The 24,254-nt window shown below is 35.4% G+C and overlaps 1 protein-coding gene across 1 annotated transcript in view; it reads right to left on the reverse strand.

The window, feature by feature from the left end:
• The window catches only part of spab (space blanket), an 83,267-nt gene extending 59,628 nt beyond the window's left edge, over window positions 1–23,639 (reverse strand). The window contains exons 1-3 of the mRNA XM_088242482.1: window positions 23,536–23,639; window positions 9,738–9,917; window positions 5,420–5,552 (exon numbers count right to left, since the gene is read on the reverse strand). Coding sequence (XP_088098608.1) covers window positions 5,420–5,552; window positions 9,738–9,884 — 280 coding nt within the window. The 5' untranslated portion in view covers window positions 9,885–9,917; window positions 23,536–23,639. The remainder of the gene's footprint in view (window positions 1–5,419; window positions 5,553–9,737; window positions 9,918–23,535) is intronic.
• Between the last annotated feature and the right edge of the window lie 615 nt (window positions 23,640–24,254).

Genomic DNA, 24,254 nt, shown 5'->3' on the forward strand with positions numbered 1-24,254 from the left:
TCTACTTGCCCGCCCTTATACGAATATACATTGTATATGTATGTATATAAAGTGTTGAATGAATAAATAATGCAGTCGATTGAAAACCAATCGATTTTATCTCGAGTGCCTCAAAGCACTCGACATTGCCAGTTTAATGTGACATCATAACTTCAGCTGTCAAACCACCTTCTAGTAAAATGCTCGGCACTCGTGTTTGTAGTAGAATAATGATGAGTGGGTATTTTTGTTATATTTTAACTTAAAATTTACAACACTGATCAATGTTATGATGATGGCGTATCAACAAATGTGCAACAAATATATCTGTTAACATATTACAACAGAGATGGAGAACATTTAAGAGAAGGTAATATAGAAGTCCAGGCATCTACAGGGCTTATGACCTGTCAATGGCTGGTTTAAGTGGCCACTTTACACACTGTGTAACAATCACCATTCTGCCCATATTTGAACATCTATATTCCCTCAATTCTTTCATCTGTTGATGTTTGTGAAGTTAAAGAGCTGAAACCTTTATTTATGCGGGTGAGATTCATCTAATTGAATTATTTCACCTACATACTAGGCAACGCCTGAAAATATTATTTTTTTCAATTTCTATACTTCTTCATGGACCAGGTAATTTATCAACAATATTTTGAGTTTGTCCAAATTTTTGTAGACAAGGACTGGATTCAACTCCCCGGGGAGCTGCTTATATTAACATATTACAACAGAGATGGAGAACATTTAAGAGAAGGTAATATAGAAGTCCAGGCATCTACAGGGCTTATGACCTGTCAATGGCTGGTTTAAGTGGCCAATTTACACACTGTGTAACAATCACCATTCTGCCCATATTTGAACATCTATATTCCCTCAATTCATTCATCTGTTGATGTTTGTGAAGTTAAAGAGCTGAAACCTTTATTCATGCGGGTGAGATTCATCTAATTGAATTATTTCACCTACATACTAGGCAACGCCTGAAAATATTATTTTTTCAATTTCTATACTTCTTCATGGACCAGGTAATTTATCAACAATATTTTGAGTTTGTCGAAATTTTTGTAGACAAGGACTGGATTCAACTCCCCGGGGAGCTGCCAATCTTAGAACACTTTTGAAATCTGAGATAGGTAAGTACAATTAATATTAAATATTTGATTTGTTGAATGAAATATTTTTCTACCATAAAAAAAACAAATCATATGTATATTTTGTCGTTTGATGTGCATATTAAGTATTTTTAATTATTTTTGATTATTATGTATTGGTGTATATTTAGAACAAAATAATACACCTCCCCCTTCCCCCTCCACCCATCACACGAACCGCCCTCCCAACCACCTCCCCCCGTGAGCCCCTTGTTAAAAAATTGGCAGCCCACCCCTGGTATTTGTAATCAAATGGTCGGAGGGTTTTCAGGAATAGCATTATGACGAAGCAATCGAGATGTCCAATCGACTATTGTCGAGTGGGTGACAAAATGTCGCATATTTTCAGCATAAGGCTCCTGTGCCTCGATTATTATCGCTTTCTTCGTTTGTATATATCGAGACGGTACACTAGACTTCTGTACTATCTGTATCTTACCTCGGTACGTTCTACCTACTTGTCATATCGACATCATATGATCGAAACAAGCCAATGAAATGACCGCAAACAATTAGTCCGCGCTCTTTACGTCATTAACATTTAAAATAGTTCTCATATATAGTTTAAACAGACTTCTGTGCTCTGGACTCCAATAAATCTTAATTCAAGCAAAACATGCTCGCTTGAACATTAATTTTGTATAACTTTTGGAAATCACCCATCGCACGCTTATCGTGCACGGTACGCTTAACGATCGTCTGTATGTATCTACCGATCGACTATAAAGCCGGCTCCTTAAACGTTTCGATCCATAAACTCGGAAAGATAGTAAAACAAATGGAAAAAATATAATAACTAAATTATTTTTTTAGAGTGGTAAGTTTCTAACGCCTAGATACTTTTATTTGTTTATAGGACAGAATCTACCGACATTGTTTTACATTAAGGCGTTCGTTTTATTAAATTGACAGTTATGTCGGAATTTAATTCGACTTCAAAATTTACTTATTTCTTTCTCATTTTTTAATAGGCTTTCAAGAAAAAAAGTGCCAACCGCAAGACGATTAAAAATTTTAATAAATCATAATTAAAGGGAAAATTGATCGGTGGAACTAAACTTTTGACACTTTTAATGCGTAGATAAACGTATCGAGGGGTTCTAGACCCGTCGGTATAAACCGATGTACTATGACGTCATACTGAAGCTATGTCATTTTAGAGCGTAGGTATGTCTACCGTGACGTACGTTTCCCCTTGTTTCATATCGATGTACCTACCCAAAACTTAAAGGGGGGGGGGGGGGTTTGTAGTATATCTTTATAATCGCTATAGGGAATTTATCTTTAACTATACCGTCAAGGTGAAGATACATTTTTATCTTCCCATCATAATCGAGGCACAGGACTTAAATATTCCCTTAGCAAAGTTCTCAATCTATTTTGAGATATCAATAATCACATTAGTTTTAGCGTATTTCGATGACGTCAGACAACGTTTTATATATATTATTTCTTTACCACGTAAACAGAGTTTTATGGCGTCATTAGCCATTCTAAAGAAGCGATCAATTTAAATTATGGCGATTTAGATAACAGCGGGAAACATCGGGTTGAATTTGAATTGTAGAGGTCAAAGACATAATTTTATTTCCTTTAAGGGTAGAATCATTAATTACGCTTTCGACTCGCATAATGGCGCTTCCGATCATTTTAAAATCATTAGCCCTGTTTCATACTTATCGCTAAAATCTACACGACAATTTAAAATTAATAAAATCTTGAGTGCGTTCAAATTTTTGTAGACATGAACTGGATGCAATCCCCTTTTCTTTGCAGTCTCAATCCTGGGGATTGGTTTGCAGCTAAGTCCTGCATCTCGTCCTCCATTGGTCTCTATTTTCTGCAGCCCTCTTCAGCTCGACATATGAGGCGCAGTTAAAATCTTCGCACACTTGCTCTAAATATTCCCGTCGGGGGCGCCCTCTATAATTTGTCCCCTCAGCCATTCCCTCTATGATGTCGTGCAGGAGACCCCCATGGCGCATAATGTGGCCGATCCATCGGGCTCGCCTCTCTGAGGTGGTTTTGATTAGGTGCCTACTTTCTTCAATACTGCTGAGAACCTCGTCATTAGTGATGTGGTCTCTCCAGCAAATTGATTATATTTTTCTATAGCACCACATCTCGAAGGCCTCTAGTCTTTTTTTATCTCTTTTGGTAAGGCACCATGTCTCACAACCGTACATCAATATGCTCCATACATATGTCTTGGCAAGTTGCTTGCGGAGTTTTAGTTTGATATAATCCCAAGAGAGTTATTAATATTAATATTAATCTTTTTTTTATACCAACTTTACTTCTTAACACTGTTCTATTTTTGTTGCTTTATATTGTATTTTTTAAATTGAATGTTGTTTATATACTTATATTTTGTAAAACTTTCATGTATGTAAAAGCCTTATCGGCGTGAAAAAATAATAAAATAAAATAAAAAAATATATATATTACAACAGAGATTAAGAACTTTATAGAGAAGGGGATATAGAAGTCTGGGCATTTACAGGGCTTATGACATGTTATGAGCTGATTTAAGTGGCCACTTAACACAATGTGTTACATTCAACATTCTGCTCAAGTTTGAACATTCACATTTCCTTATCTCTTCCATCTGTTGACTTGTGAGAAGTTTTCTTCCAAGTCGGTCCCTCATGGCTGAGAATCGTGATCACCATGAACACATCTAATTAGTCTGTTCCACTCCAGTCTGTCCTCAGCCCGACGTACTGACTCATCAAATTTTAGCCCCTTAGCCACCTTTATTTGGTCAGTCCATCTATATGGGATTGTACGCCGGCTTCTCCTACCTTCAACTCGGCTAGACATTATTGCCTTTTCTAGATTGTCTGGCTCACGTCTAGCAATATGTCCAAAGAAAGACAGTATCCTTGTGAGAAGTAAAAGAGCTGAAACCTTTATCATGTGGGTAAGATTCAGCCGACTAAACCAATTCACCTACTAGGCAACGCCCGAAAACAATTTTTCAATTTTTTTACTTCTTATACCAGTAAGTTAATTTGACCATGTTTTTAGTATGTACAAATGTTTGCAGACGGGCTGGATTTACTCCCTAGGGAGTTATTTAGATCTAAATTTGTTGCAACAGAGAGGGAAAGCATCTTTGAGAAGAGAATATGGAAGTTTAGGCCTTTTTAGTGCTTATGAGCTGTTGTTGGCAGATTTAAGTGTCCACTTTACATACTGTGTAACATCCGCCCCGTCAAGTAGACAAATCTGAGCATTTTTAACAACCCTTCTGTTCGCGTTCAATCCAGAATATAAAGCTGGCAATGATGCTCACGATATTTGCGCAGTGCACGTTGAAGATGCTATGAATTGTGGACTTATTTGTTGTAAAATAATGAACAAATTTAACAAATTACAATAGGGATGGAGAATAGCTTAGAAAGAGAATATGGAAGTCTAGGCATTTACAGGGCTTATGACCTGTCATTGGCTGGTTTAAGTGGTCAGTTTATACACTGTGTAACATTCACCATTTTGCCTATGTTTGAACATCCATATTTCTTCATTTCTTCCATTTGTTGATTTTAGTGAAGTTAAAGAGCTGAAACCTTTATCACGTGGGTGAGATTCATCCAGCTGAACCAAATTGCCTACTAGGCAACGCCTGAAAATGTTGTGAAGAGATGACTCCCAAGGGGGTGAAATCCAGTCTTTTGTCTAAATACATTTGGACAAACTCAAATATTGTAATAAACAAATTTGTTTGTGTTAACATAAGTTGAGTCCGTTTTTTTCAAATGAAATGGACAAAACAAAAAGAATACGCCATTAAAATCGTCACCATACACTGCGCAAATATTGCATGCAGCTTTAGCATATTTAATCCCGCGATTGAACGCGAACAGAAATAAAAAAATATGTATTTATTGATTTGGTGTTTATTTTGTCGAACTCCATATTTAAACTTATAATATTAGAAATCAAACACTGATTTGAGTCTACTGAACACTTTATATTATTTTTACGAATTCGTTTGAAAATGCCCTAACAAGGCGAAACAATTGTCACGAAATTTTTGTTTTTATATTTGTAAAAATAAAATAAAGTGTTCAGTAGACTCAAATCAGCGTTTGATTTCTAATATTATAAGTTGAAAAAAATATGCTTTGATAAAAACAATTTTCATGGCAAAGTTAACTATAATACGCAGTTTTGGTTTACAATTTATTTCCCTATGTATCATCGGGTGCGGATAAGTGTTCGATGATGTCGAAATTTGCGATAATTAAATAAATAAAAATATTGAAGGACATTACCTCCATCAACGTCCACGCAGACGGATCCAGGACAGCAGTGCTCGTTGGCTGTGCAGCGTTTACCGTAGCAGGGATCCTCCGGCTCCTCGGACAGCTGGCCATCTTCAGAACCTCCGTAGCCCTCGTTTAGTCGCTGAAGCAAAGAAAACCATATATTGAAATATAATCCTTGAAAGGATTCACTTTCGAGTCCCTCGACGCGCAATTAGATTGCTCAACAAATTATAACAGTGATGGAGTACATTTTAGAGAAAGTAATTTCGCCTATGTTTGCAAATCTATATTTCTTCAATTCTTCCATCTGTTGACTTTAGTGAAGTTAAAAAGCTGAAACCTTTATTTTTGTGAGGAGATTTTACTGATCGAATTATTTCACATAATAGGCAACGCCTGAAAATAATTTTCCAATTTTTAAACTTTTTTTAGACCAGTTGGTTTTATTACAATATTTTAAGTTTGTTCAAATAAACAAACAAACCATCACCACGTTTCTCCGCAGGGGTAGGCAGAGAGGATAGAATGTCATATAATCTTTTCATGCACGCGTGCCAAATATTCCTACTCTTGACATATGTATCTTCAAGTATTTGGTGGACTTGATCGTGACATGTTTTTCTTTCTCGTCTTTCTCGTTTTCTGCATCCATGAACATTCACATCGCAGATCTTTTTAGCCGTTCTTTCGCTGTCTATTCGCTCTGCACGTCCAAACCAACGCAGCACCCCTTTCTAGATAAAATATCTTGTAAGCCTAGACTTATTCCATATTATACCATATTCCTTTCTCTAAAATGTTCTCCATCCCTGTTGTAATTTGTTAATCTGAATGACTTCCTAGGGTGTGAAATCTCACTTATTTTGTCTACAAACATTTGGACAAATTCAAAATATTGCAATAAGATTAAGCCAACTATTTTATGTTGAGGACATCTTGTACGATACATAGTCAAAATGCAGCAATCCCGAGAATGATACACTTTAATAATCAAGTCTTTGTCGACATTGGATTATTGTTTTTAGTATAAACGTCTACCGACGCACTACTAAAACCTCTATTGAAAATTGTGATGCTTAAGCTTTGGTTTTCGAGGAAAGCGGTGCCATTATCTAGCGGCCGTTAAATACGGTGGTTATAAGACGGCGGAAAGATGTTAACAAAGAAAGCGGTGGCGGTGTCATCTGGCGGTCGTGACGGCTTATCTGTAAACAATATCTGGCCGCTGTAAACGCATACATAAGACAAACCAATTATAGGGATTAACAAAATTAACCTAAAAATACGGCAGGTGAATCTGGGCAGATCTAGGGCTGCGACTCTTGAGTTGCATCGGGTATTCGAGTCGCATAAAGTAGATTTAATTTTCATTCAGGAACAATAATGCTTCACAAAAATCGCACTTTTCCCTCTTCCAATTGTTCCAAGAAGCTAAACTTTTAGATCTAAGACAAATATCTTGTTTTCAATGTTTAAAATATATATTTAAGAACCAAAATTTATTTACAAGTCATTCAAATAGATCAAGTCAAAGAAGGAATTGTGTGTTAGAAATACCACATTGTAAAACGAGGCTCACACAGAGACCTGCATATTTTATAGGCCCAAAAATTTTAATTCTATTATAATTTTTTACTAATAATATTTCATTGATTCCAAATTTTCAAAATTTTCCTTCTTTTAAAAAACATGCACTGTCCTGGATTCAAACTAAAGATATAAACTCTTTTTTTCTATGATTTATTTTATTGTCCTTTAATAATAAGGAATATTTTTGTGTTTTTTATTATTTTTTATTTCCTTTTTTAATTACTAAAAAAAAACCCATATTATCTTTTACAGAATATTTTATTTTTTCTTTCTTATGTTATAAAAAATATTATAACTGTCCATTATTTATTATAGGAGCAAAAATTCATTAACATTTTCTTGTATACCCACGAACAGGCCATGCCTTTGTGGGATTTTTTGTTTACTATTTTTCTATTAATATGTATTTCGTTGATATGTAATTACGCTTTATTTTTTTAATACTCTGTTTTATTATTATGTATATTGTAAAAATACAAAAAAAATAAATAAAAAATACTCTGTCTGTAGACTGTATACCTGGGCGAGGATATTACAGCCTTGGAAACAGGTACTTGCCCAGTGCAGGTATAGCAATCTGGAATCGCTTCCTTAGATCGTTGCTGTTGCGTCACCTGTCCGATGACTACAGACTTTGCATTTCCCTGGACCTAGGAGCTGTTGAGTTGGTGGTTGTCTCGGTATATTTGAAATACGCCCAACATGCCGGAGACCCCATGTCCAGGGTCCGCAGTCAGTAATGTTATCTTAACGACACGCCCAATTCACAACTGGAGGAGATTTTAATGCACGTTCTGCGATCTGGTTCGACACGGTGCGGTGCCGCACACCGAGGCAAGATACAGTGGAAGAGTTTGTGATGGGATCTGGATTGATCTTGCTCAACTCGGAAGGTCAACCGAAAACCATTTCGGGTCCATGTGGAGAAAGCAACATCGATCTTACCCTGGTTTCAGGTGGCCTTGCCACCCGCACAACAGAGCGGACTGTTCAAGCCGGTGAGATGTCAAGCGACCATAGATTAATTACATTTTGTATTGGAATTGATACACAAAGCCAGATAAGGACGGACACTTGGTCTTATAAGACTAAATCAGCGGATTGGTCTCGATTTGGTCAGGATCTTTCAGACCAGTTGGACGTTAGAGCGGCTAGGGGTAACGTCACACTTTTTTTGCTACAGGTCAAAAACCCTGTAGATGCCTATATTACCTTCTCTAAAATGTTAATCATCTCTGTTGATTTATGTTAATGTTTACAGCTCTCTAGGAAGTTGAATCCAGTCCTTATCTACAAAAATTTGGACAAACTCAAAGTACTGTTCATGATTTAAAATTCCTACGAAAACGGTTCCGTGCATTGGCCACGCCCCTAATACGTCACGATTCGATTTAACTTTAAACTTTGTGAGGAACATCGTCAGAAATCTTGACGTCACGATTGTCAAGGGCAAACATGTCGCGTTTTTGGAAAGACATATTTTAACAATTTAATTTTTTAAATTATGCATGAAAACATTTCTCCACAATATCCATATTGATTTTGAAAATGTTATTAATTTTTCTTAACCCATTTCATGTGCTTTTATCGGTATTCGTAGTATGTGATATTTTTATATTTTATTATTTTTTACACTTTTCGACGAACCTTATATTTTAAGTGATGTCCCGATGTTTCTCCACAAATTTTAATTTTACCGAGCTGTTTTATATTTATTGCTCTGCATATTACATAAATCTTCGAGATTTCTTACGAAATCAATCAACATTTCGTCAATTCGCTAGTCCACATCACGTTTGCACTCATTTTGACTGCTTTGACAGGAAAAAGTGGGCAACAGGCAAACAATGAAGACTGTTCGCACCACTATGACGGCCGTCTTTGGCCGATTCTATCAAAATCAACGCTCCGCTCTCTCGAAATTCAATCCAACCACAACCTTTTAAGAGCTGAGAAGAAAAAATTATATCCTACAAAATATTGTTTAATTTATTTATTTATTTATTATATATACGGCCTAAGCCAATTACAACAGTTACACGAAGAAACATAAATGCAAAAAACTGAACAAAAAGAACATAAAACTATTTAGCAAAGACAAACAAGGGCAAAACAATAATTATATACAATATTCATAAAAAAGAAAGACCTAAGACTTCGAGCTGAACCATGCCGATCCAACTTCATCCCATACCGTTTAGTTGCGAAGAGATCTACGAAAAGCCGGAAGATCTATCCCAAAGAATTCCAAGTCGTGTGATGAATTGACTAACCTACACATTCTGGACATTGGGGCATAAAAACCAAAGTTGCTCTCAGAAGATTTTAAAAATAGCAGATTTAGACTTCTGGTGACACGGTTGGGGAACATGAAAAGAAATTGATTGCAACAGAGATGGGACATCACTTATAGCATGAGGTATTTTGAAAATGCATAAAAGGTCCATCACAATTCTACGTCTCTCCAATGAAGACAGATTAAGAGATTGCTCTATTTCAAAATAGGAATAATTACCCCTTTGTAATCCGAGCTACCATGCCACTTTTCTTAGAAAACGGTGTTGGACAGACTCGATATGGTCAATATGAGTCCTGTAGAATGGAGACCAAATAGGAGAAGCGTATTCTAGATGGGGTCGAACTAGTGAGCACTAAATAGTTTTGGTCCGTAACGATGCTTTAGCGATAATATCTCGATAAAACAGCACTAAATGCGTCATAAGAATTGTCTTACCCTGTACATTCCTCCTCCATAGCCCAGATTCGCAAGGACCTCGGGACTAAAGCGATTGAATAAGGCTCCAAATCCCTCCGCGGTTGGCACGCAAATCGTCACAACGATTACGGCAAGCGCAGCTAACGTCAGACGGCTCGCAGACATCTTGGATTTCAACTGTCAAAGTGACAACTGATTCTGAAAAGAGAAAATTATGCATTTTAATATTTATGCTAGCTTTTACCGGCAGCTTCGCTATCTTATTAAGAAATTTATTATGTCTAAATGTTTGCAGACTGGCTGGATTTCTTCCCCAGGGAGTTATTTAGACTTAAATTCTTATTTCTTGGATTATAGAGACATTCGTCTTACGGGCTGCCCATGGTATCCGCAACATTTTAGTCCAGCACCACATTGAGAGTGCGGGTTTTATCCTTGGCTCTACCCGACCGAGTTTCTCCAGGGTATGCTTGGCTACAATAGTTTAGAGACTAGAAGGGATGTGTGTAATCACTCACCGACCAGAACTCGTGACGTCGTTGTAATTTCGATGTTTCGACGGGGATTTTCAAATTTACATTTTTTTCAAGTCATAGTGATAATAATCGTCATCATTCTTTTTCCGCACCTAATGGTGCATAGAGCACTGCATTGGTACAACAGTCGCAGCGTATCTTGATTATTTTTGTTGACAATTTTTGAAAATAAAATATTTAAAAAAACAAATGGTTGCTTAATTTTGCAGGGGAAAAGTGAGGGGAGCGCGGCGCAGTATCAGACTCCCCCTCTTACCCCTCCTCGTTTCATCCCTGCAGAAGTAAGCAACCGTTTGCTTTTTTGATATTTTATTTTTTTAAATTGTATTCGTTCTAAAAAATTATTTAAATGTGCCGATATGTCTTCTTGCTCATACTGATCATCGTGGTTTCGGATGTGACGGGGTTTAAAGAACACCCTGTATAATCAAGCGTTGTGTCCCGGTCCCGTGTTTTCACGTGGTTTACCAGCTGTCCAAAAAAGTGCATTTTATCGACATCTTCTTCTCTGGTCTCAATCCTGGGATTGGATGGGAGCAATTACATTCATTCTTCTCCTCCATTCCTCCCTGTCGTGTGCGGCTCTTTTAAAATCAGCATATGATGAGCAGCGCACGTCCTCTAATGGGTCCTCCAGGTACCCTCAGCGTGGGTGTCCCCTAGAATGTGTCCCCTCGGTCATCCCCTCCAATATGACGTGCAGGAGGCCTTCTTGACGTATTACATGGCCGATCCATCTCGCTCGCCTTTCGGACAAGGTCCTGAGCAGTGACATCCATCCATTCATCCTATCGACATCTAGTGACTTTAATTAGTACTTTTTCGCTGTTGGTAAACTACCTTGAGGTGATTTTTACAAAAATGGCGGCATATAAACTTTCCAACCATAACAATACGTGAAAACACGGGCCTGGGACACAATGCGTGGGACACAATTCACGTGTTTACACGGCTCCGGGATACAAAGCACAAAAAAGGAGTGAGACACTGTATAGTTGCAAACATTGCTACGTGGCTTTCCATAAAAGCCAATGTTGGACAAACTATCATACTAAAATAACTAATTGAGTTGTTTTGAATAAATATGAGAAGTTTCGATTGATTTAACCCAGTATTTTCATAATTATGACCCTTTTAAGAAACACAGGGTAAATGGGCAATTATCACGGATTTTTTTTATTAGCTAATAAATTAACTCGAAAAATCACGAGACAATCGGTACTATTTTTATTGAAATTCGTTAAGAAATAAGGGAGATGTAAAGGATCAAAGTCTAGTCATTTGGATGTAAATAAAAACAGACAACTCATGACGTCACTAAGTTTGACGTCATCGAATGCCGAGATAGTTTTTACGTAAAAATTTATGATTCGAGTAGAGTAAGTGGAATGGGGTGACTTTGATCAGTTTCGAACTTTAAACGTGTGAGCGAGAAAATAATAAAAACTTGGTGATCAAAGTCAACCCTTCGGAGCGGGGTCGCTTTGATACATCATGATTTTATGCGTTTCTTTTGAACATTTTTTTTTCTTCATTTAGATTTAAAAAATATAAGTATACAACATTACTACTAAAGACATTTTTTTATAAATTTAATACATATATTTTCATTAACGTTTCGCTTTACGTAAAAAAAAAAACAATTCTTGTGTATAAAATGAGGAGTGACGTCTTACAATAATTTGTGTAACAATTATTTGATTTACTAGATAAATCACTTCACCATTATCGTTCGAGGACGAAGCTTCATATTTATTTGCTCACCTTTAAAATAAAATATTTTAGACTCGCTCATTTGATTCATTATATTTTTTATTTATATTCTGAAATCCCCTATGTTAAGGGGAAATCCCCAGTCCCAACATGTTACTATCGCTTGTTAAATAAATTTTTCCTCCTGTTCTGGAAAACTGGCTAAAATGCTTTTAAGGATGTTTAACTTTATATTATTCATTGTATAGTGTTTCAAATAATATTTTGTAATGGTTGGAAGCAGCCCGAATTTTCATAACAGCTTTTCCTAGTATTTTAACAAAATATTTATTTGTAGGCCCGGTCTCAAAACTTTTATTAATAAGTTCAAATCATGTCGCTCGCAATAAAAGATGTACGTAAAATGATCAATTTCAGCTCATTTGAGAAAACTTATTATTATTCGTTAAAAAAAATTAAAATATGTAAAAATCATAAAAATGGACACTCAGTGATATCAGTGATGTCAAGACAATTCAAATTACACGAAATTACTTTTATCATTAAATAAATAGTATATCACTATATTGAAAAAATAGCTTGACGATTCCATTTCAAACTTCTTGAAATCTTACTTGAAATAAAGTTATATAACAATTGCATTTAAAGCGTATTCCGCATTACCATTAAAAAAACAGTTAAAATTTACCGAAATTTATTAATGAACAGAAGTTATTTAGATAAATATAAACAATATATCCACTGATCAAAGTCGCCTTACGATTTAAATGTCGCCCCATTTTACGGTCGTCATTTATTTCAAGGTTGGCTAGAGAAGGGGAAAAAATCATAGACAGCAATACGCGTCGTTTCAATTTCTATTCGGATTACCAACATTTAAAACAAATGCACGATTCGTGGTGTACTTGTTGGGTGGATTTGGAAGATCGAATAAAATAGCTTTTCTGAGATGTTGAAAACAGTAAACGAAAATTATGAATGAAATTATTGATTATTAGAGCTTTTATAAACACTAAAGGAGTCTTTGAGAAATCCTTTATATGTACAATATGTTAAATCCAATATTCCTCCCGGGTGATAATACCCTATTCTATGTGTATTCGGCCGGTGCTCAAACTGTTAATAATAATGAACATTCTTATTTGAATGCCACGCAAAACTTAATTTGTCTTTTCTTCGCAATGTTTTTTCATTTATGTAAAGATTTATCCGGATGGAGGAATGTATTTTCTACCAGACTGAGTTATCTAACAGCCCTTCGAACTTTTGATTCCCTTTGCTCCTTAAGAGCTACAAAACTTGGTATTTGGAATGTTAATTAGTATTATCCGTTCGCTTTTACGACGGTGCCGGTGATGAGTTTAACGAAGTTAGGCTGTAAATGAAGACAAAACCCAATGAAATTATCCCACCATAATATAAGGAATCGTGGATCTATTTGGAATTAAAAAAAATTTGTCTCTCATCAACTTTGAACCTTGAACCGCCCTTGAACCTGTAGCAATTGCACAGAAATCTTTAATCCGAGTCATCTTAAAAAAAACATTTCGCTATCCAAGTGACTTGCTCTTCAAAGAATTCAGAGTACTGAATATTATTCAACAGTATATATTGAGAACGGTAGTGGTTACACACATAAAGAGAGACATTTACCCAAGCGTCAACCACAACCATAATACAAGATACTCTAATAGGGATCTGATACTAAGTGAAGGGGTCAACACTGTTCTGGCATCGAGACAACACTATAACGTAGGCAAAAAGGTCCATAACCTTTTGCCAGAATCGTGGAAAGACGGGAGTGTTGTCAAGTTACGGAAGGTGTTGACCTCGCTCTTTCATGACATTGGTCGTAGGGAGTCAGAAAAGTTGATGCATGCCACGGATTGGAGAACCTTACTGGATGTCAAAAATAAAATATAAAAAATAAGGAATAATTTAAAAAATATATATTTATAGATGACAACCATGAAGTTTCGCATAAATAAATTGTCTATGTTTTTATGAATGTATGTATTGTGTATGCGCATGGGTGTATGTACGTGTGTGTGCATGTACATGTGTATATATGTGTATATTTATATATACATGTGTGTATATATGTGTATGTCTGTATGTATATGAATCAAAATGTGTATCCGAATAAGTTTATATTTTGTTTGTCTGTGCTCTATATTAATTTGTTAAGTATTATAATATATTAAAATGTAATTGCCTAGCTTGGAACGGGGTATATGTACCCTTGTTAGCTGGGCAAAGTGAATATGGAATTGTATTTTGATAAAGAGTGTGAATAAATAAATAAAATAAACATCAATAAAAATTCATAAAAGCTCAATAGCTAGAGGACTTGAATAAGTATTAGCCGTTTTTTCGTGAAAATTTATTTTATTTTTATTTATTTATTAATTACATTATACATGCATTTGTTAACGACAGAGACACAGTTTATAGCGACACAATCGGGAGTCGGGGCACTTGTAATGCATTCATAACCATACATTCACACACATATATACATATATATTCGCACATACATATTTATATTATATTTTATAGATACATATACATATACATATATTAAGTTTATACACAGCATTGATACTTTATACATTATTACATTTTACATTTATAAATACATATTAATCATTTACCAGTTAGTCCACATTTGATCGCAGAAATCCACCCCCGTTCAAGCAAACCAGATTTGAATTTCGAAAATGATTCTTTGTTACCTGATCTAGTAAATTAAAAATTCTTGGACCTACCACAGAGAAATGTCTTTTAGCCAAAGTTGTTTTCATTTTTGGTACGTAGTAATTTACTTTAGAGGAATATCTTGTTATTAATTTCTGTTGTGTTCTTTGTTGACTACTTGTGGTCCAAACGTTGATCAGACATGACTTATAATAGATTTCTCTAATTGAAAGGACTTTGGCCTCTTTAAACAATAAATCCGATGAAAAGGTAAGAGGATATTTAAATATTATTTTTAGTATGGTTTTTTGGGTTGTTATGAGCGGTTTGTAGATTGTCTGAACACAACCACCCCATCCTATTATGTTGCCACTGATTGAAATAGTGCGAAATACACCGAACGAAGAGTGCTGAAGTCTAACACATTATCCAATACATAAATAAGTTTTCTTAATCTATCAGTTGTTGTGTCTATATGAGATTTCCAGCTTAATTGCTTAATTTTTAGAAAAATAGTACAAGACATGCCATTCAAAGTATTGTCCATCGCCAGCGACTACTTTTTCCTACCTTTCTGGCAGCATGCGAATACCATGTCGAAAGAACGAGTCATCACGATATGCATGATATCACAAACACCATTTTAAACATTTTCAATTCCTCAGCTCATACAAATTTAAAGCAAATTTTTAATAGCGATATCCATAACCACAATACGCGCAGCTCGAAAAACCTGCATATACCAAAATTTCATTCTACGAAGTTTGGTAAAAAGTCTTTGGAGAATATCTCTCGAACGCTGTATAATAAACTACCGACCAAAATTAAAGAAAATGAAATGCGTAAATTGCAAAGCGTGGCTCTCAAGGACTTCTACCTAAACCTTTTCTTAGAAGATCTGAGTGAAAATTATTTCTGATAGTTTAATATTCTTCTTCTTCTCGATTAAGATCGATTAATTTGGCATCAGCTAAAAGCTAACTCCTGAGACTGAGCTTCAGCTGTTCTTCCCTCTCCTCGGTGGTCTTCCGGGCAGATAGCAAACGCTCGGGATTTCGTAGGCAATGGTATGGGGAATTTCGGAGCTGTCCATTAATGGAATTAGAGGAAGATAGAGAGAAAACAAAAAATACGAAAAACCAAGTAGAAAAACTAAATAGAAAAACTAAATAGAATAACCAAATAACTGCTCAGAACGTCAGAGATGAAAGAACTAAAGGCAAAGTAAATAAGCAGTTGTCCTGGCTGCGAAATATAAAATTAACGCAGGACAGATACATATGCTTTCGCTGTAGTGATCGCCAACATCGTGGGACCCGGCAAGGCACTAGAAGAAGAAGATAACACCACCTTGCTCCATTATTATTTAATATTTTTATAAATGATATTATCAATGTTTTTCATAATACAAAATTCTGGCTTTTTACAGATGACAACAAGGTACTTAAACTTATTGAATCTCCCAAAAATTGTCTTTTTTTTCCAACATGATATTAATTGTTTTAATGAATGGTGCGACATCAATTGTCTTCAACTTAACATTGACAAATGTAAAATAATATCTTTCTCGCGACGAAAAAAACCTATACAATTCAACTACAAACTAAAAAATACTTCCCTTTCAATGGTTTCGTCAATAAAAGATCTTGGCATTACTTTAGATAGTAAACTCTCCTATCGTGAACACATTGATAATATTGTAAACAAATCTCTCAAGCTTCCCGGTTTTATCAATTGAGTGACGACGGACTTCAAAAATATTAACCATCAAAACTCTTTATTGCTCACTAGTTTGACCCCATCTAGAATACGCTTCTCCTATTTGGTCTCCATTCTACAGAACTCATATTGACCATATTGAGTCTGTCCAACACAGTTTTCTAAGAAAAGTGGCATGGTTGCTCGGATTACAAAGGGGGTAATTATTCCTATTTTGAAATAGAGCATTCTCTTAATCTGTCTTCATTGGAGAGACGTAGAACTGAGATGGACCTTATATGCATTTTCAAAATACTTAATGCTTTAAGTGTTGTCCCATCTCTGTTGCAATCAATTTCTTTTCATGTTCCCAACCGTGTCACCAGAAGTCAAAATCTGCTATTTATAAAATCTTCTAAGAGGAACTTTGGTTTTTATGCCCCAATGTCCAGAATGTGGAGATTAGTCAATTCATCACACGACTTGAAATTCTTTGGGATAGATCTTCCGGCTTTTCGTAGATCTCTTCGCGACTAAACAGTATGGGATGAAGTTGGATCGGCATGGTTTAGCTCGAAGTCTTATGTCTTTCGTTTTTATGGATATATTTCATACCATTATTGTTTTGCTCTTGTTTGTCTGTGCTACATAATTTTATGTTCTTTTTGTTCAGTTTCTTGCATTTATGTTTCTTCATGTAACTGTTGTAATTGGCTTAAGCCGTATATATAATTAATACATAAATAAGTACACATAAAATTTGTAAACATAAAGTATACATAAAATTTGGACAAACTCAAAATATTGTTGATAAATTACCTGGTCTATGAAGAAGTATAGAAATTTAAAAAATAATATTTTCAGGCGTTGCCTAGTATGTAGGTGAAATAATTCAATTAGATGAATCTCACCCGCATAAATAAAGGTTTCAGCTCTTTAACTTCACAAACATCAACAGATGAAAGAATTGAAGGAATATAGATGTTCAAATATAGGCAGAATGGTGAATGTTACACAGTGTGTAAAATGGCCACTTAAACCAGCCATTGACAGGTCATAAGCCCTGTAGATGCCTGGACTTCTATATTACCTTCTCTTAAATGTTCTTCATCTCTGTTGTAATATGTTGATAAATAAGTAAATTAGTCGGGATACAGCGAGAACTTATTCAAGGCGCTATTAATTTATCAGTTTGCCAAATGACAATAGCTTTGAGTTTACGATTTAACCTTATGTAATGTAGAGTGGGGTTATTTGAGACGAACTTTTGGGGTTATTTTGAACATGGTCCATAAATGAAATTATTTTTCCTTTTGCTCGTACAGCGTGATTATTGTTTTATTTGAATATTGGTGGGGTTTAAAATAGCCCCACGTATCGAAAAATCATTATTTTGCCAGATTGTTTCAGTAAATTTTTATATTAAATGGTGCGATATTATCAAAAGACATACTGCAATGCTCAGAAGGTAAAATATTTCAATTTCGACTTTCATAATAATATGTTTGGTATGTTGACATATTAATACACATAGCCATGCCAAGATTTCACACACTTGCAAACATGCAACTTGCCAAGACATGTATGGAGCATATTGATGTACGGTTGTGAGACATGATGCGTTATCGAAAGAGATAAAAAAAGACTAGAGGCCTTCGAGATGTGGTGCTACAGAAAAATATTAGGAATTTGCTGGAGAGGCCACATCACTAATGACGAGGCTCTCAACAGAATCGAAGAAGGTTGGCACCTAATCAAAACCATCTTAGAGAGGCGAGCCCGATGGATCGGCCACATTATGCGCCATGAGGGTCTCCTGCACGACTCATAGAAGGAATGGCTGAAGGGACAAATTATAGAGGGCGCCCCCGACGGGAATATTTGGAGCAAGTGTGCGAAGATTTAAACTGCGCCTCATATGTCGAGCTGAAGAGGGCTGCAGAGAATAGAGACCAATGAAGGACGAGATGCAGGACTTTGCTGCAAACCAATCCCCAGGAGACTTCGAAGAAGAAGCCATGCACTTATCCCTTAAAAATGATGACACTCAACACGTGCCCAAACGCTCAGACATGCCCAGCGCGTATTTAGTCGTTCTCCGACCTCCATTCAGGCGTGATGTTTAGAATCGAAACCAAAATGCTTACTTGTGTCATGAAGGCGTGTTAAAAACTTTTGGATAAACGTAAAAAGGATTCTGTAACTTTCCATTGGTAAATATTCGTTCATCAACAAAACTTAAAACAGTTAATATTCAAATATAATTTTAAAAAAATCTAAACGTCAAACTAGCGGCGCAAATGCGAAGCTCTTCCGATTTACAAGGACGCTCTGATAGGAATACGTTTTAAAAATACAGTAGATGTGAGTCAATATTATTTTTGCATTCACAAAAATCCAAGGAAAAGACGAATGTGGCTGTTTTTGTTTTTTGTGAGTCCAGGAGACGAATAACAACCAACGTATTTTTCACTGTTTAATCTCGAAGCAAACAAAGCGTCCGTGCGCCTCAATCGTTAGCTGAGTGGTAATCGGCGTTGCCAACCTCCATTATCCGAAAATCGGTAGATACTGAAAAAGAAATCGGTAGATTTCGGTAGATTCATTGTCCTAGGGGTGGGGGTGGTGAGGAGGCGTGGGATTTTAAAATATCCCTACCATTTTTCATTACAATTTCGCTAAACATGCAAGTGGAATAGTTTTTTTTTCAATCAAGCCAAATAACGGCCCCGTGAATTAATAACTTGCCTCGGACTAACACACGGAGGGTTCTGGATTCGGTTTTCGGTTAGATCACAATAATTTACGTACATTTTTACGTTATTGTAATTTTAGGCTAAATGAAAAAATAGTGACTATAATTCCTATGGCATAATTGGATGGGGGGGAGTTTATAACAACAAAATTAAACCATTAGAAACTGTTCCAAAATTAATATTAAAAACAATGCTTCACAAAAATCGCACTTTTCCCTCTTCCCAATTGTTGCAAGAAGCTAAACTTTTAGATATAACAATATTTTGAGTTTGTCCAAATTTTGTAGACAAGGACTGGATTCAACTCCCTGGAGAGCTGTTAACATTACCATATTACAACAAATATAAAGAACACTTATGAGAAGGTAATTATTATTATTATTATTTTTTTTTTGCACCACAACAGGCCAGGAGGCCCAATTACAGTGGTGACTTACATCACAGAACACCCAGGCTTGAGAAAAATCATATTTAATTTTTGAGTTCTCACCGGGAATCGAACCCGGAACCTTCCGTCTGTGAGTCAAGCGTCTTGACCACTACACCACGGAGGCCGCCAATATAGAAGCCTAGGCATCTTCAAGGCTTATTACCTGTCATTGGGTGGTTTAAGTTGCCACTTTACACATTAAGAAGTCTAGAAATTGAAAAAAATGAAATTTTCATGCGTTGCCTGGTATGTAGGTGAAATAATTCAATTAGATAAATCTTACCCGCAAAAATGAAGGTTTCAGCTCTTTCACTTCACAAACATCAACAGATGAAAGAATTGAAGGAATATAGATATTTAAATATGGGCAGAATGGTGAATGTTACACAGTGTGTAAAGTGGCCACTTAAACCGGCCAATGACAAGTCATAAGCCCTGTAGATGCCTATGCTTCTATATAACCTTCTCTAAAGTATTTTTCATCTTTATTGCTCTATTTTGAGGCTTGTCAGCAGGTAAGATAGAGGGGATATGGAAGGAGATAATTAAAAATACCACACTACCCAGACCAATTCAGAAGAAAACTTTCTTCAATTTTTTTTTCTTGCAACTGGCCGGAATCGAACCCGCGACGCGAGTTTTACAGTTGACCGTTCTAACCAACTGCGACACGGCGCCTGTCTGTATTATCACGATAATACTTATATATTATATATAAGTATTATCGTGAGATGCGTAGTTTTTAAGAAATTTCAATTTCCCAACTTGCTTCTGTGGAGTTTATAGTCCATTGATCGATGACACACACACACGTGCTAAATCATTTCACCTGAAATATTGTACAACGACCGATGAAGCAAGTCATATTTTTTTATTGAATATTGAATACAATACTAACAGTATTGCACATAGCAACGAGAGCATCGTCCAGCAATACATTAACATCGTTTGTACCATAGAGATATTTGCTATTGATATATGCTGATGTTTCCATGACTGATTTTAACTGTGAGCAACTCGATAAACTTGAACGACCTCAGAATACACGCATAAGGTATATTTTTGGTCTTAGGAAATATGACCACATTTCTGATTATCGTAGGCAACTGAAATGACTCAAAATTAGACAGCGGAGAGACTATCACTCCTTCTCACTTCTGTTCAATGAACTTCATAGTCCTAACGCTCTTATATACCTCCGTGAAAAATTTAACGCTTCTCAGTTCATGGTTTACCTCTTCGATCTTATTCTTATAACACTCTTCATACCTATTCACAATTCCTCTTTCTTCTCTAGCTCACATAGTGTCCATGTGGCTCGACTGTGGAATCATCTCCCATCCACCATCAAAGACGTTATTACAGTTTCTCTGTTTAAATCACGTCTGAAGAAACATCTCTTTTCTCTTCCTTAATCTCTCCTCTTTTCCTTTTTCTTATTTTTTCTTTCTTCCCATTGAGTAGTATTAACTTTTGGTAATTTATTTGCAAATACAGTTATTTTTTTTTTATATATCTTTGGCTTTTTTATTTTTATTTTATCCTAAATATGTTTTGTAACTAGAATTATAAAAATAAAACTTTTATTTCATTGGTTGTTTGGAAGTAATTGCCATTTGACAATAAGCCCGCCAATGTACAGTTAACATTATTTACAAAATTTTCAATATTTTTTTAAAAAGGATATGAAAAACAAAGAAACGCGGTCTATAAAGAGACCACAGGGCGTGGTAACACCCAGTCGGCCAGTCAGTCAGCCCAGCCAGCCCAAAGAGTCAGTTCAACGCAGTCACTCAAATCCAGAATGTAGTCATAGTGGAGTTACTTCAACGCCTCATCGCCGCCGTAACATTCGTGCAACATAATTTGATTCATCATTTATTCGCAATTTAATAAAACGTATTAAACAGCAACCTCCAGTCTTCTGTCAATCTCTAACTGGGTAGGAGCTCCGCTCCCGAAACTATTATAGTTTCTACACTTCTTTGCTCAACTAGCCCCGCCCTACCAACTAGCACCGCCCTCCCAACTAGCACCACCCTACCAACTAGCACCGCCCTACCCTACTCAAAATATTGTTGATATTATCTTCGCTTTAAGGAGTAGAACGATTAATAATTTAGACAGAACTAATATATCCTCTACATACCCCCCCCCCCCGTTAATTAAATAGCTAGGGGCGCTATAATAAATAGGAGAGTCTACTACGCACTGTTAAAATGTAAATTTATGTCAAACTTAATATGTGTTTGAAATACTAACAAATTACAACAGGGATGGAGAATACCTTAAATAAGGAAATATGGAAGTCTAGGCATTTACAAGGCTTATGACCTGTCATTTTCTGGTTTAAGTGGCCACTTTACAAACTGTGTAACATTCACCATTTTGCCTATGTTTGAACATCCAAATTTCTTCAATTCTTCCATTTGTTGATTTTAGTGAAGTTAAAGAGCTGAAACCTTTATTGTTGTGAAGTGATTCATCTGACTGAATTATTTCTCATACTAGGCAACGCCTGAAAACAATTTTTCAATTTTTAAATACGAATTTTGTTTTTAAATATTTAAAAACAAACGTTTTTCATACCAAAAAAAACAACATGCTTCGATTTTTTTAGTATGTGCATTCTCAATGAATGCAACCCTGGTGAGCGATTAAAAAAACATTTACGCTCCTAACTATTTTCTACAAAATCAATTTGAGATTTATGGAGCTATAAACCTGCTTGTGGCAAAGATGTACATTTCGCTAAAAAACCGAACATACGAACATTGTCTTTTATAGATGCATGTAAATGTGCGTATGCGTGTGTGTATATGTATACGTTCATAAATGTACCCATGGAAGACTCACAGTGTGCATTCAGTATTTTTATTTATTATCAATGATAACTTCCATGGAAAACTTTTCTTTTTTCTTATTTATTTCTTTCTTTCTCATATCTTTTAATTAATTTATGAAAACTTAATTTGTCTTTTTATGTCAGAAAATCCTTGTTTTTAATGCTTATTATGTATGACTGTGTATGTTTTCTGGAAAAAATTTTTTTTTACAAAAATAACTATAAAAGATATGATGGTGTCCCATCTCTGTTGCAATCAATTTATTTTCATGTTCCCAACAGTGTCATCAGAAGTCAAAATATGGTATTTATCAAATTTTCTAGGAACAACTATTGTTTTTATGCCCCATCTCCAGAACGTGTAGATTAGTCAATTCGTTACACAACTTGTATATCTTTGGGATAGATCTTCCGGCTGTACGAAGATCTCTTTGCCACTAAAACAGTGTGGGATGAAGATAGATTGGCAAGGTTAAGCTCGGAGTCTTATATGTTTATCGTGTTTATAAATATATTAAATACCATTATTTTATCGCCGTTGTTTGTCTTTGCTACATGGTTTTATATTGTTTTTGTTCCCTTTCTTGTGCTCGTTTCATAGAAATGTTGTTTTTTTAGGCCGTGTATGTGATAAATAACTAACTTTATTCATAGTAATTTCAGATTTATTAATAATTTAATCTCTTTCAAAAACCGTCAGATTCGATTTATCAACATTCATCAGCAAATCGCTTCCTTTGCATACACCGTAGACTTTGTTACCAAGAAATGCAGGTATTCTTTGTTGCTAGCAAGAAACACGGCATCATCAGCACACAAAATACGATTGACAGTTAAATTACACAATTCCGCTCCCAAACAAACTCATTCCAACAAATACTTACTTCTTTAAATTCAATTTACTGTTTTATCATACTTAAAAAATACCCATGTGTAGACAAATATTGTATGTATAGTCAAAATATTATTTTCTAAACTACAACGCAGTATAAACTAAATAATTTTAAAAAGCAACGCTGTATTGACAGCTTAAAATTATTCCGTAAAAATATATGCAGTTTTTAAATTCTTTTCTTGCATTTTCGCATGAAGTTGACACGAATTTTATGCTTTCATTTAAATGAGTAACAAAGCTACTAACCTCAAAAAGTGTCTCTTCTTTCAGGCAAGTTTTCAGGCTTTTCAGTGGGCTTCAGGAGCTAGGGGTGGCACAGGTGTGTGGGGCTTGAAGGCTTTTTCAAGACTGATTTTCACCCGAGTACCGATCCATAAGAAGCGCAACTACGCGCATGCGCGTAGCGTAGTACTAACACAACTAAGGCACAAATAGACTTGACTTATGAATTGGATAACTACCCCCTTTTTCTAGCTATGATTTTTTATTGTAGAAAACAGAGTCTTTCGTAAAATTATAATGAGAAAGTTCATTTGAATTTTTTCTTGGCAATAGACTATTAAACTTAGCTAAAAAATAAAAATTTTCAATTTTTATATATCGTATTATTACCGCTTCGATTTCTTGAAGTTTTGTATTTCTGAAAAACCTCCGCTTGTGACGTCAGTGGTTTTTTCCCGCTTATTCTCATTCTATTCTTCCCATTGGTCCATCCATGGTAAGCAACCTGGAAACCTTTCATAGTTCTCATATTATAGATTGATTTATGTGAACCAGTGACGTCATCTAAAGTAGTCCGGTTTTATTAAAATATTTTTTATTATTTTTTCGTACATTTTCAAGAAACTTTGACGTTCGATTTGACGCACCAATTTTCACCACGTGCAAGATTTATTGTTTCCGATTTCCCGTAGTGCTGAAGATCCTTATTGTGTAAAAAAAATATTATCATTATCAAATTTCCT

The sequence above is a fragment of the Micrasema longulum genome, unplaced genomic scaffold, assembly GCF_059751315.1.
Source record: "Micrasema longulum isolate JH-2025_06_02 unplaced genomic scaffold, ASM5975131v1 h1tg000140l, whole genome shotgun sequence".
In the NCBI taxonomy this organism is placed as follows: domain Eukaryota; kingdom Metazoa; phylum Arthropoda; class Insecta; order Trichoptera; family Brachycentridae; genus Micrasema; species Micrasema longulum.